The sequence below is a fragment of the Coregonus clupeaformis genome, unplaced genomic scaffold (genome assembly GCF_020615455.1).
Source record: "Coregonus clupeaformis isolate EN_2021a unplaced genomic scaffold, ASM2061545v1 scaf0874, whole genome shotgun sequence".
NCBI classification, from domain to species: Eukaryota; Metazoa; Chordata; class Actinopteri; order Salmoniformes; family Salmonidae; genus Coregonus; species Coregonus clupeaformis.
Genome location: NW_025534328.1, coordinates 151,091 through 165,000, shown reverse-complemented (window position 1 = coordinate 165,000; position 13,910 = coordinate 151,091). Strand labels below are relative to the sequence as shown.

At 44.4% G+C, this 13,910-nt stretch overlaps 1 protein-coding gene across 2 annotated transcripts in view; it reads left to right on the top strand.

Annotated features, from left to right (window-relative positions):
* Nucleotides 1-12,926, top strand: part of si:ch211-79m20.1 (putative uncharacterized protein DDB_G0291608) — a 20,983-nt gene extending 8,057 nt beyond the window's left edge. Inside the window, exons 3-7 of one of the 2 annotated variants that reach the window (XM_045216964.1) lie at nucleotides 3,196-3,270; nucleotides 3,946-4,139; nucleotides 7,344-8,616; nucleotides 9,201-9,379; nucleotides 9,607-12,926. In XM_045216964.1, coding sequence (XP_045072899.1) covers nucleotides 3,196-3,270; nucleotides 3,946-4,139; nucleotides 7,344-8,616; nucleotides 9,201-9,370 — 1,712 coding nt within the window. In that variant the 3' untranslated portion in view covers nucleotides 9,371-9,379; nucleotides 9,607-12,926. Of the gene's footprint in view, nucleotides 1-3,195; nucleotides 3,271-3,942; nucleotides 4,140-7,343; nucleotides 8,617-9,200; nucleotides 9,380-9,606 lie in introns of both variants that reach the window. The other variant, XM_045216963.1, reaches the window with a different exon arrangement.
* Nucleotides 12,927-13,910: the final 984 nt, after the last annotated feature.

Here is a 13,910-nt window from a genome sequence, read left to right as displayed (position 1 = left end):
CTATTAGAGAGAGACCTTGACCAGTTACAGAGTTAGACTATTAGAGAGAGACCTTAACCAGAGTTACAGATTTAGACTATTAGAGACCTTGACCAGAGTTACAGTTTTAGACTATTAGAGAGAGACCTTGACCAGAGTTACAGAGTTAGACTATTAGAGAGAGACCTTGACCAGAGTTACAGATTTAGACTATTAGAGAGAGACCTTGACCAGAGTTACAGAGTTAGACTGTTAGAGAGAGACCTTGACCAGAGTTACACAGTTAGACCTGTATGCTCTCGTTGGCTGGCCCTCACTACATATTCGTCGCCAAACCCACTGGCTCCAGGTCATCTATAAATCACTGCTAGGCAAATCCCTGCCTTATCTTAGCTCATTGGTCACCATAGCAACACCCACCCGTAGTATGCGCTCCAGCAGGTATATCTCACTGGTCATCCCCAAAGCCAACACCTCCTTTGGCCACCATTCCTTCCAGTTCTCTGCTGCCAATGACTGGAACGAACTGCAAAAATCTCTGAAGCTGGAGACTCTTATCTCCCTCACTAACTTTAAGCATCAGTTGTCAGAGCAGCTTACCGATCACTGCACCTGTACACAGCCCATCTGAAATTAGCCCACCCAACTACCTCATCCCCATATTGTTATTTATTTTGCTCATTTGCACCCCAGTATCTCTATTTGCACATCATCTTCTGCACATCTATCATTCCAGTGTTAATACTAAATTGTAATTATTTTGCACTATGGCCTATTTATTGCCTTACCTCCATAACTTACTACATTTGCACACACTGTATATAGATTTTCTATTGTGTTATTGACTGTACGTTTTGTTTACCCCATATGTAACTCTGTGTTGTTGTTTTTTTATCACACTGCTTTGCTTTATCTTGGCCAGGTCGCAGTTGTAAATGAGAACTTGTTCTCAACTGGTTACTCTTACCTGGTTAAATAAAGGTGAAATAGTAAAAAATAAAAATACCATGACCAGTTACACAGTCAGACTATTAGAGAGAGACCTTGACCAGAGTTACAGATTTAGACTATTAGAGACCTTGACCAGAGTTACAGATTTAGACTATTAGAGACCTTGACCAGAGTTACAGAGTTAGACTATTAGAAAGAGACCTTGACCAGTTACAGAGTTAGACTATTAGAGAGAGACCTTGACCAGAGTTACAGATTTAGACTATTAGAGAGAGACCTTGACCAGAGTTACAGATTTAGACTATTAGAGAGAGACCTTGACCAGAGTTACAGAGTTAGACTATTAGAGAGAGACCTTGACCAGAGTTACAGAGTCAGACTATTAGAAAGAGACCTTGACCAGAGTTACAGAGTTAGACTATTAGAGACCTTGACCAGTTACAGAGATAGATTATTAGAGAGAGACCTTGACCAGAGTTACAGATTTAGACTATTAGAGACCTTGACCAGTTACAGAGATAGATTATTAGAGAGAGACCTTGACCAGAGTTACAGATTTAGACTATTAGAGAGAGACCTTAACCAGTTACAGTTAGACTGTTAGAGAGAGACCTTGACCAGTTACAGAGTTAAATTATTAGAGAGAGACCTTGACCAGAGTTACAGAGTTAGACTATTAGAGAGAGAGACTCAGACACAAGACAAGGCCATGTGTGTGTTTGCATGTGTGTGTGTGTGTGTGTGTGTGTGATCACCATACCACACTCTACACACACACAAAGGGCAAATATGTTTAGCCACATTTAGTTCTCTGACCTTAGCTCTGAGACCACAACACTGAGAATACTGTCCTAGATACACACACACACACACACACACACACACACACACACTTTCTCTCTCCTAGACATACAATAGATAGAAAGTTTGACAGACAGGGCTATTCCATTCAGACAGATCAACCCTAGTTTAACATGTGGTGGTGATGGTTTTAGACAGGGCTATTCCAGTCAGACAGATCAAACCAAGTTTAACATGTGGTGGTGATGGTTTTAGACAGGGCTATTCCATTCAGACAGATCAACCCTAGTTTAACATGTGGTGGTGATGGTTTTAGACAGGCCCATTCCAGTCAGACAGATCAACCCTAGTTTAACATGTGGTGGTGATGGTTTTAGACAGGCCCATTCCAGTCAGACAGATCAAACCTAGTTTAACATGTGGTGGTGATGGTTTTAGACAGGCCCATTCCAGTCAGACAGATCAAACCTAGTTTAACATGTGGTGGTGATGGTTTTAGACAGGCCCATTCCAGTCAGACAGATCAAACCTAGTTTAACATGTGGTGGTGATGGTTTTAGACAGGGCTATTCCAGGCAGACAGATCAACCCTAGTTTAACATGTGGTGGAGAGCGTCTGCTAAATGACGTAAATGTGCCCTTGAGCAAGGCACTTAACCCTAATTGCTCCTGTAAGTCGCTCTGGATAAGAGCGTCTGCTAAATGACTAAAATGTAAATGTAAAAATGTATGGTTTTAGACAGGCCCATTCCAGTCAGACAGATCAAACCTAGTTTAACATGTGGTGGTGATGGTTTTAGACAGGCCCATTCTTGTCTATGGAGGGGAAGAAGAAAGGGAAAGATTGCATCATGGGTAGGAAAAAATAGCTATTTGAGAGAAAGAAAAGAGAATAGTCTTACAAGGAGTCTAGACTACAGAAATGTAGACTGGAAATACAATAAGGCACAATGCAATATCTGTTCTATATCATAAACATCTATCCAGACACAAACACATACATTTATTAATTCATTATAGACCATTCTGCCTAAAATGCTAAGATATGACGCCTTAGGAACACACACACACACACAATACTATATTTAAACACTCATATCTCCAGTCACACACATTCCCGACAGCTCAGACAAATTGCAGCAGAAAATAGACTGTGATTGTTTTAGAAAAAACAATTTCCTTTGTGTGGTGAACAATGATTGTCTCTCCGACCCAGACTAACACACTCAGACTCTTACAGTTAGTCAAAATTACAGTTATCAGCAAGCAAAGAGGACTTGGACTTCATAGAAATCCATGCATACAATGGAACATTTACAAAAGCTACTTTCCCAATACACACTTTACACAATACAACAGAAAACAGATGGTTGATTTGAATACAGGTGGTTGAGTGAATGACTTAACATTCCTATGTTCTCTTCTGCCATCTCTTCCTTTCTCTGCTTCTTTTCTTGCTTTTAGAGGTGGAGCCAGATGACCCATCGGCCAGTGAGATTCATTTAAATTACACCCATGGAAGATATAGGAGAAACCTAGGTTAGTCTGTCTCTCTCTCTCTCTCTCTCTCTCTCTCTCTCTCTCTCTCTCTCTCTCTCTCTCTCTCTCTCTCTCTCTCTCTCTCTCTCTCTCTCTCTCTCTCTCTCTCTCTCTCTCTCTCTCTCTCTCTCTCTCTCTCTCTCTCTCTCTCTCTCTCTCTCTCTCTCTCTCTCTCTCTCTCTCTCTCTCTCTCTCTCTCTCTCTCTCTCTCTCTCTCTCTCTCTCTCTCTCTCTCTCTCTCTCTCTCTCTCTCTCTCTCAATTCAATTTCAATTTCAATTCAATTTAAGGGCGTTATTGGCATGGGAAATGTGTGTTAACATTGCCAAAGCAAGTGAAGTAGATAGTAAACAAAAGTGAATTAAACAATAAATATTAACAGTAAACATTACACTCAGAAGTTTCAAAAGAATAAAGACATTTCAAATGTCATATTATGTATATATACAGTGTTGTAACAATGTGCAAATAGTTAAAGTCTCTCTCTCTCTCTCTCTCTCTCTCTCTCTCTCTCTCTCTCTCTCTCTCTCTCTCTCTCTCTCTCTCTCTCTCTCTCTCTCTCTCTCTCTCTCTCTCTCTCTCTCTCTCTCTCTCTCTCTCTCTCTCTCTCTCTCTCTCTCTCTCTCTCTCTCTCTCCCCTCCCCCTCTCTCCCTCCCTCCCCTCCTCCCCCAGTAGATGCCCAGCCAGCCCAGCAGGCAGTGTGTAAGGTCAGGACAGAGGTCATGGAGGTCACCAGAGCCATGCTTGACCGACGTAACGCCAACTTCCTGTTGTGGCCGCCATGTGTTGAGGTGCAGCGCTGCTCTGGCTGCTGTAACACCAGAATGCTACAGTGTGTCCCCACGGTTACTCAGACACGATATCTACAGGTATATATACACACCTGTGCCATCTACAACCATAGGATAACCCTTTGAAGAACCCTTTTTGGTTCCAAGTAGAACAAAATAGTTCTACTTGGAACCAAAAAGGGTTCTACGTGGAATCAAAAAGGGTTCTCCTATGGGGACAGCCGAAGATCCTATTTGGATCCCTTTTTTATAAAAGTGTAAACACATAACAGGCTACTGCAGTGTGTCCCCACACTGACACGGTATACACTATCTACAGGTACATATACACCTATATACACTATCTACAGGTACATATACACCTATATACACTATCTACAGGTACATACAGTGGGGAAAAAAAACTATTTAGTCAGCCACCAATTGTGCAAGTTCTCCCACTTAAAAAGATGAGAGAGGCCTGTAATTTTCATCATAGGTACACGTCAACTATGACAGACAAAATGAGAAAAAAAAATCCAGAAAATCACATTGTAGGATTTTTTATGAATTTATTTGCAAATTATGGTGGAAAATAAGTATTTGGTCAATAACAAAAGTTTCTCAATACTTTGTTATATACCCTTTGTTGGCAATGACACAGGTCAAACGTTTTCTGTAAGTCTTCACAAGGTTTTCACACACTGTTGCTGGTATTTTGGCCCATTCCTCCATGCAGATCTCCTCTAGAGCAGTGATGTTTTGGGGCTGTCGCTGGGCAACACGGACTTTCAACTCCCTCCAAAGATTTTCTATGGGGTTGAGATCTGGAGACTGGCTAGGCCACTCCAGGACCTTGAAATGCTTCTTACGAAGCCACTCCTTCGTTGCCCGGGCGGTGTGTTTGGGATCATTGTCATGCTGAAAGACCCAACCACGTTTCATCTTCAATGCCCTTGCTGATGGAAGGAGGTTTTCACTCAAAATCTCACGATACATGGCCCCATTCATTCTTTCCTTTACACGGATCAGTCGTCCTGGTCCCTTTGCAGAAAAAACAGCCCCAAAGCATGATGTTTCTACCCCCATGCTTCACAGTAGGTATGGTGTTCTTTGGATGCAACTCAGCATTCTTTGTCCTCCAAACACGACGAGTTGAGTTTTTACCAAAAAGTTATATTTTGGTTTCATCTGACCATATGACATTCTCCCAATCCTCTTCTGGATCATCCAAATGCACTCTAGCAAACTTCAGACGGGCCTGGACATGTACTGGCTTAAGCAGGGGGACACGTCTGGCACTGCAGGATTTGAGTCCCTGGCGGCGTAGTGTGTTTCGAAATCTTGCTTGTTTGTAGGTGACCAAATACGTATTTTCCACCATAATTTGCAAATCAATTCATTAAAAATCCTACAATGTTATTTTCTGGATTTTTTTTCTCAATTTGTCTGTCATAGTTGACGTGTACCTATGATGAAAATTACAGGCCTGTGGGAGAACTTGCACAATTGGTGGCTGACTAAATACTTTTTTCCCCCACTGTATAGACCTATGCACAGGTACAGTTGAAGTCAGAAGTTTACATACACCTTAGCCAAATACATTTAAACTCAGTTTTTCACAATTCCTGACATTTAATCCTAGTAAAAATTCCCTGTCTTAGGTCAGTTAGGATCACCACTTTATTTTAAGAATGTGAAATGTCAGAATAATAGTAGAGAGAAGGATTTATTTCAGCTTTTATTTATTTCATCACATTCGCAGTGGGTCAGAAGTTTACATACACTCAATTAGTATTTGGTAGCATTGCCTTTAAATTGTTTAACTTGGGTCAAACGTTTTGGGTAGCCTTCCACAAGCTTCCCACAATAAGTTGGGTGAATTTTGGCCCATTCCTCCTGACAGAGCTGGTGTAACTGAGTCAGGTTTGTAGGCCTCCTTGCTCGCACACGCTTTTTCAGTTCTGCCCACAAATGTTCTATAGGATTGAGGTCAGGGCTTTGTGATGGCCACTCCAATACCTTGACTTTGTTGTCCTTAAGCCATTTTGCCACAACTTTGGAAGTATGCTTGGGGTCATTGTCCATTTGGAAGACCCATTTGCGACCAAGCTTTAACTTCCTGACTGATGTCTTGAGATGTTGCTTCAATATATCCACATAATTTTTCTTCCTCATGATGCCATCTATTTTGTGAAGTGCACCAGTCCCTCCTGCAGCAAATCACCCCCACAACATGATGCTGCGTTCTTCGGCTTGCAAGCAACCCCCTTTTCCCTCCAAACATAACGATGGTCATTATGGCCAAACAGGTCTATTTTTGTTTCATCAGACCAGAGGACATTTCTCCAAAAAGTACGATCTTTGTCCCCATGTGCAGTTGCAAACAGTACTCGGGCTTTTTTATGGCGGTTTTGGAGCAGTGGCTTCTTCCTTGCTGCGCGGCCTTTCAGGTTATGTCGATAAAGGACTCGTTTTACTGTGGATATAGATACTTTTGTACCTGCTTCCTCCAGCATCTTCACAAGGTCCTTTGCTGTTGTTCTGGGATTAATTTCTGGAAATAATCTGACTGTAAACAATTGTTGGAAAAATTACTTGTGTCATGCACAAAGTATATGTCCTAACCGACTTGCAAAAACTATAGTTTGTTAACAAGACATTTGTGGAGTGGTTGAAAAACTAGTTTTAATGACTCCAACCTAAATGTATGTAAACTTCCGACTTCAACTGTACATACTGTATACACCTATATACACTATCTACAGGTACATATACACCTATATACACTATCTACACACCTATATACACTATCTACAGATACATATACACCTATATACACTATCTACAGGTACATATACACCTATATACACTATCTACAGGTACATATACACTTGTATACACACCTGGAGATACCTATACACATTATACACACCTAATCAAAGCTACACTGACAGAAGTAGGCCTATATATAAACACTATGAATATATCCAGTAGGCATATCACTTCATCAGATTTACAAGCAATGTTTCTCTCTCTCTCTCTCTCTCTCTCTCTCTCTCTCTCTCTCTCTCTCTCTCTCTCTCTCTCTCTCTCTCTCTCTCTCTCTCTCTCTCTCTCTCTCTCTCTCTCTCTCTCTCTCTCTCTCTCTCTCTCTCTCTCTCTCTCTCTCTCTCTCTCTCTCTCTCTCTCTCTCTCTCTCTCTCTCTCTCTCTCTCTCTCTCTCTCTCTCTCTCTCTCTCTCTCTCTCTCTCTCTCTCTCTCTCTCTCTCTCTCTCCCCCTCCCCCTCCCCTCTCTCCCAGGTAACAAGGATCCAGTACATCGATAAGAGAGCCCACTACGACAAGGCGGTGATCTCAGTGGAAGACCATGCCTCCTGCCGCTGCCAGACACACCCCTCAGCCGCAGCTGCAGTTGCTGCGGCTGCAGCCAGGTCCACCTCCTTGGTCAGGAGCACCCTCCCCCCTCCTCCCCCCCGACTCACCCCCAAACCCCCCTCCCTCGCCAAGGAGGATGTCCATCGCCATGATGACATGAAGGCCAATCAGAGGTTCCATGTGGATGACAGGGGTCAGCTAGAGAGACAGTGGCAGAACAAGTACACGGTGTCACACACACAGCCAGGCACACACACTCTGGTGGGGACCGGGCTTGGGAGACACACACTCGCAGGGACACACACACAGACACACCCAATGGCAGGGGCAGGGACGCAGGTAGGGACACACACACAGGTAGGGACACACACAGACACACACACAAAGACGGGTCCCTCTTCTGAGACCCCTATAGGGCATGGCAGTGGGTATGAGGTGGGGAGAGGGGAGGAGAGAGGGTCACACACCGACACACACACCGACACACAGCCCAACACAGGAGACAGGCAGCGCAGTGACAACACAGAGAGGACACAGGAGATAGAAAGACAGCAACAGCTACAACAGTACTACCAACAGCAACAACAACAACAATATCTACAACAACAGCAACAATATCAACAGCAACAACAACAACAACATCAACAACAATATCAACATCAACATCAACATCAACAACAACAGCAACATCAACAACAGCAATACCAGCCATACAGCCAACAGCCAGAGCTCAGGACTCAATACAAACACAACGCACCCCAATCCGATAGCGGTGGACCACCTGACACAAAACAACCGGTCAATCACAAACCAGAACTGGACCACAGCAACACAGAACCGACCGATGATAAAGACTCAAGCACAGAGGTGGCCAATAGAGACGCACAAAAGGATACAGAGGTCACCAGTCAGAGACAGGCAGCGACAGAAGTGACCAATCACAACAAGGAGAACAATAAAGAGCGACACAGCCAGACAGAGCTGTCCAGTCAGGAACAAAGACACTCAGAGTCCACCCATCACAAACACAGAGGCTCAGAGTTGACCAATCAGGGAGGCTCTGTCACAGAGGAGGAGAGGAGGAAGAAACTTCTAGAACTCGTACAGAGAGAACTAGACCAGAAACAACAGCATCGTCCTCCTCATCCTCATCTTCCTCATCAGTCTCAAACACAAACCACCACCACACAAAGACCAGGTACTGGGAATTAGATTTTGCGTGTGTGTGTATGCGTGTGTGTGTGTGTGTGTGTGTGTGTGCCTGTGTGCACGAATGCATGTGTTTGCACGTGTTGGTGTGTGTAAGTTGTGGGTCAGTAACTATGTATGCCTGTGAGAGTTGACGTTAGGGAAAGAGGCTATTAGAGGAAGTAGGCCTCTTTTCTTTTGTGGTCCTGACTGTTGTAGGCTACATGTATGATTATATGAGCATATGTGTCCTGCCATTCTTTCCATCCCCTTGCAACATGGGACCTTTCGCTTCCTGTTAAAACAGGTTCCTAGCGGTCACAAACGTGATGGGAGTTACAGACATTGTTACAGACGCCTCAGAGGTGATTACATTACACTGTCCTTGACTATTGTATGGTCTGTAACACAATGTATCTCTCTCTCTCTCTCTCTCTCTCTCTCTCTCTCTCTCTCTCTCTCTCTCTCTCTCTCTCTCTCTCTCTCTCTCTCTCTCTCTCTCTCTCTCTCTCTCTCTCTCTCTCTCTCTCTCTCTCTCTCTCTCTCTCTCTCTCGCTCCCTCTCTCTCCCCCACCCTCTCTCTCTCTCCTCCAGTGCTCCCCACATTGTCCCCCAGCAGGGCCCCAGGGCGGTCCCCCAGCACCCCGTCCCCTCCCCCCAAGCGCCCCCAGGGCCCGTTGAGACCGGCCCTTCCCCGCGGACGCAGGAGGAGGAAACACCGGAGCCGCATCAGCAAGGCTGCCCTCCGAACCATGATCATGTAGAGAGAGATGGTAAGGGAGGGAGGGAGGGAGGGAGGGAGGGAGGGAGGGAGGGAGGGAGGGAGGGAGGGATGACAGAGGGAGAGAAAGAGGGAGAGAAAGAGGGAGAGAAAGGTGTAGTTAATCAAATGTGAGACAGAGTGTGGAGGAGGGAGAGAATGAGACCAAGAACTGACTTGTGTTTCACTGAGTTTGTAAACCTCAAGACTCTATCTAACTCCTCTACCTCTCTTCTACAGGCAACTGGGTCGACTGTGTCTGCCAGGCCCACCCAGGGTCGTGTTCATTAGGCACCAAACGGAAGAAAACGGACTGAAACAGGGATACACATACAACATGGAAGAAAGCCTAATTTCCTGGGGGTTTTTAACATTGTGTGTCCTAATGAATACTGAGGGATTCTGCCTTGGTATGGAAACGCACTGCTGGACTCTACTGCTGGCTAAGCTAACAACATTACTGCAGGCTATGTCAATCTTTGCACCCCAGAACAGACTGGTGACCGCTATGTAGTATCTTTCTATTCAAAATCTGCTAGCTTTATTTAAACCGCGATATCAAGACAATAGACAATCTCTGACAGAGACTCTCCTTAGAAAGGAGGTTGTTCTGGATGTTTTTTTTTTTTTTTTTTTTTTTGGGGTGGGGGGGTTGTTTTTGGGTGTTGTTCTGGATGTTTAACACTGGAAGTAAAGTGATGTAACCTTTGAAAAAGGAGCTAAGCAAAACTACATCTCCCATCAGCAATTGCACTTGTACAGTTCTAACCCTGCCTACTTTGAACACTGGGTGCCGATTGGACAGTTGACTTGTGGGGTGGGGGGGCTGCTGATATTATTGGATCGCTTGCTGCAACAGCCATTGATTGGTTGATTTAGATGCCATGGAACACGCCCCGCTCTACAGCTTGACTATGATTGGTTGCTGAGAATATAACTTAAATCTTATTGGCCCAAAATGGTGTTTGACGCCATCTATTTCTAAGAGACAATGCAAAACTTGGATGTGGATATTTTCACTGGAATGGACTGGGTTGACAATGGACATTGTTCCCAGAGAAACAACATTATCCTACTGGTGTAACTGGGATAACTGTCCTGGGAATGTGACTGGAACTGGAACTGGGATAACTGTCCTGGGAATATGACTGGTGTAACTGGGATAACTGTCCTGGGAATATGACTGGTGTAACTGGGATAACTGTCCTGGGAATATGACTGGTGTAACTGGGATAACTGTCCTGGGAATATGACTGGTGTAACTGGGATAACTGTCCTGGGAATATGACTGGTGTAACTGGGATAACTGTCCTGGGAATATGACTGGTGTAACTGGGATAACTGTCCTGGGAATATGACTGGTGTAACTGGGATAACTGTCCTGGGAATATGACTGGTGTAACTGGGATAACTGTCCTGGGAATATGACTGGTGTAACTGGGATAACTGTCCTGGGAATATGACTGGTGTAACTGGGATAACTGTCCTGGGAATATGACTGGTGTAACTGGGATAACTGCCCTGGGAATATGACTGGTGTAACTGGGATAACTGTCCTGGGAATATGACTGGTGTAACTGGGATAACTGTCCTGGGAATGTGACTGGTGTAACTGGGATAACTGTCCTGGGAATGTGACTGGAACTGGAACTGGGAATAACATGAGTAAATAGGGATAGAACATATGGATAGTGAAGCACAGAAAGGAGAAGCTCGGTGTAGGGTGAATGTGCTCTTAGTCACTGATCTTGGGTCAGTTTAGCATTTTCCTTACTAATGGTTAAGGTTAGAATTGGGGGAGGGGAAGCTGATCCTAGATCTGTGTCTTGGGTGAAACTTCACCCTGGAGCGAGAAGCTCAGGACCACACACACAGAGACATGTCATTACTACTACAGTATCTTTCAATGTTCTGACTGGATCTAACCAATCCGAACACTGGAGTAGTTACACACTGGAGAGCAGATAGAACTAGAAAACATAGAGGGACAAGTAGAGGGAGAGCATAGAGAGCATAGAAATAGAATAGCTCTAGTTGTTATATATCTATTACAGAGAAAAGCAGGTATAGAACTGGAAGACATAGAGCATAGATGTTGAACAGGTCTAGTTGTTCTCTCTTTAATAGAGAGATGCAGATATAGAACTGTAAAACATAGATCGCTGGAGAGCATTTTTGCACTGGGAGAGCAGAGAAAGAAACGTATGCCAAACGTCACCATAGTCACCATACCATGAGGCCATAGACTACTCAGATGACAGATACTCAACACTCAACATTCAACACTGGCTCAATACCTGACCATAGATAGCTGTGTGTTTAAACTATTTAAACATAGCCTGGAACGTGTGGTGGAAATATTTCAAGGGAATTTTTGTTCAGTAGTTCTTCAACATAGCCTGGGAGTTGTGTGTTTCAGCTATAGGGAAGTCTGTTGTCTTTGTCTTAACAAACACGGAAGCAACAATGTAGCATTGTTGAATGACTCAACAATCTAGCACCCATGCTACAATAAGGAACTGGAATGTTTACTGTATACCCTAGGAGGTTCGGAGCCTGCTGGTTTTCTGTTCTATCTGATCATTAATTGTATATTAATTGATCACCGCAGGTATAAATCAGTCCCTGATTAGAGGGGAACAATGAAAAAAGCAAAGGGAACTGGCTTCGAGGGTCCAGATTTGAATTTGAGGAATGTAGGTCATTCATGGTGCCATAGAGTTCATGTCTCTCTCTCTTCCCCAGCCTAAGACTAGAGCAGGGGTGTCCAGATCTGTTCCGTGGAGGGCTGTGTGTCTTCTGGTTTTTGTTATTAAGAACCAGATAACCAGCTAAAGGGAATTTCCTTACTAATTTACATTTTACATTTTAGTCATTTAGCAGACGCTCTTATCCAGAGCGACTTACAGTTAGTGAGTACATACATTATTATTATTTTTTCATACTAATCAGTGACCTTAATTAATCAATGAAGTACAAGGGTGGACTGACAACCTGCAGACACTTGGCCCTCCAGGAATTGAGTTTGTCACCCCTGGACTACCCCAGGTATTAAGCTAGAAATAAAACAAACTAGCTAAGGCAGTATTGCTCAATCCTGGTCTTGGGGACTCAAAGGAGTGGACATTTTTGTTTTTGCCCTAGTGCTCAGACAACGGATTCAAATCAAAGGCCTGATGACGAGTTGATTAAGTTAAATCAAGTGTGTTTGGGTCCCCAGAACCAGGATTGAGAACCACTAAGCTAAGGGAGTTGAGATAGCCATCACTGGGGGAGAAACAGAATTTGGGATGGGATGCTTTGAAAAACACTGTCAAACTTTTTGGAATCGCTATGAGAGAGAAATGTTATCCAACACTGTATGTACAGTAAATGATTTAAACATGGTTGTTTTTTTATTTCCTGTTTCTTAACTTATTTTAAATGGAGGATGTGTCATTCTCTGGTTCCTAAGTGTAATTATTGTTGCTGATGATAATTATTGTTGTTGTATATTGTTGTAGTTAATTAATGCTATTTTTAATATGAACATAAAGGCCAGAATTATATTAATGTAATGACCATGTGTATCGTCTTTCCTTATTTGACTTTGACAGACACACACTCAAGCACATACACTCATTCCTAATGAAATGATGTAACGCATGCAGTGTGTGTGTGTGTGTGTGTGTGTTGTGATCTTGTCATGGTCCTAATCTTTGAATATGACAGCATGTTCTGAGCATGGAGACAGACCACAGACGACAGGAGGAGACAGAGGACAGAGGACAGGAGGAGACAGAGGACAGACGACAGGAGGAGACAGAGGACAGACGACAGGAGGAGACAGAGGACAGACGACAGGAGGAGACAGAGGACAGACGACAGGAGGAGACAGAGGACAGACGACAGGAGGAGTCAGAGGACAGATGACAGGAGGAGTCAGAGGACAGACGACAGGAGGAGACAGAGGACAGACGACAGGAGGAGCCAGAGGACAGACGACAGGAGGAGTCAGAGGACAGATGACAGGAGGAGTCAGAGGACAGACGACAGGAGGAGACAGAGGACAGACGACAGGAGGAGACAGAGGACAGACGACAGGCGGAGACAGAGGACAGACGACAGGAGGAGACAGAGGACAGACGACAGGAGGAGACAGAGGACAGACGACAGGAGGAGACAGACGACAGACGACAGGAGGAGACAGACGACAGATGACAGGAGGAGACAGAGGACAGACGACAGGAGGAGACAGACGACAGGAGGAGACAGACGACAGGAGGAGAAAGATGACAGACGACAGGAGGAGACAGAGGACAGACGACAGGAGGAGTCAGAGGACAGATGACAGGAGGAGTCAGAGGACAGACGACAGGAGGAGACAGAGGACAGACGACAGGAGGAGCCAGAGGACAGACGACAGGAGGAGACAGACGACAGACGACAGGAGGAGACAGAGGACAGACGACAGGAGGAGACAGAGGACAGACGACAGGAGGAGACAGAGGACAGACGACAGGAGGAGACAGAGGACAGACGACAGGAGGAGACAGAGGACAGGC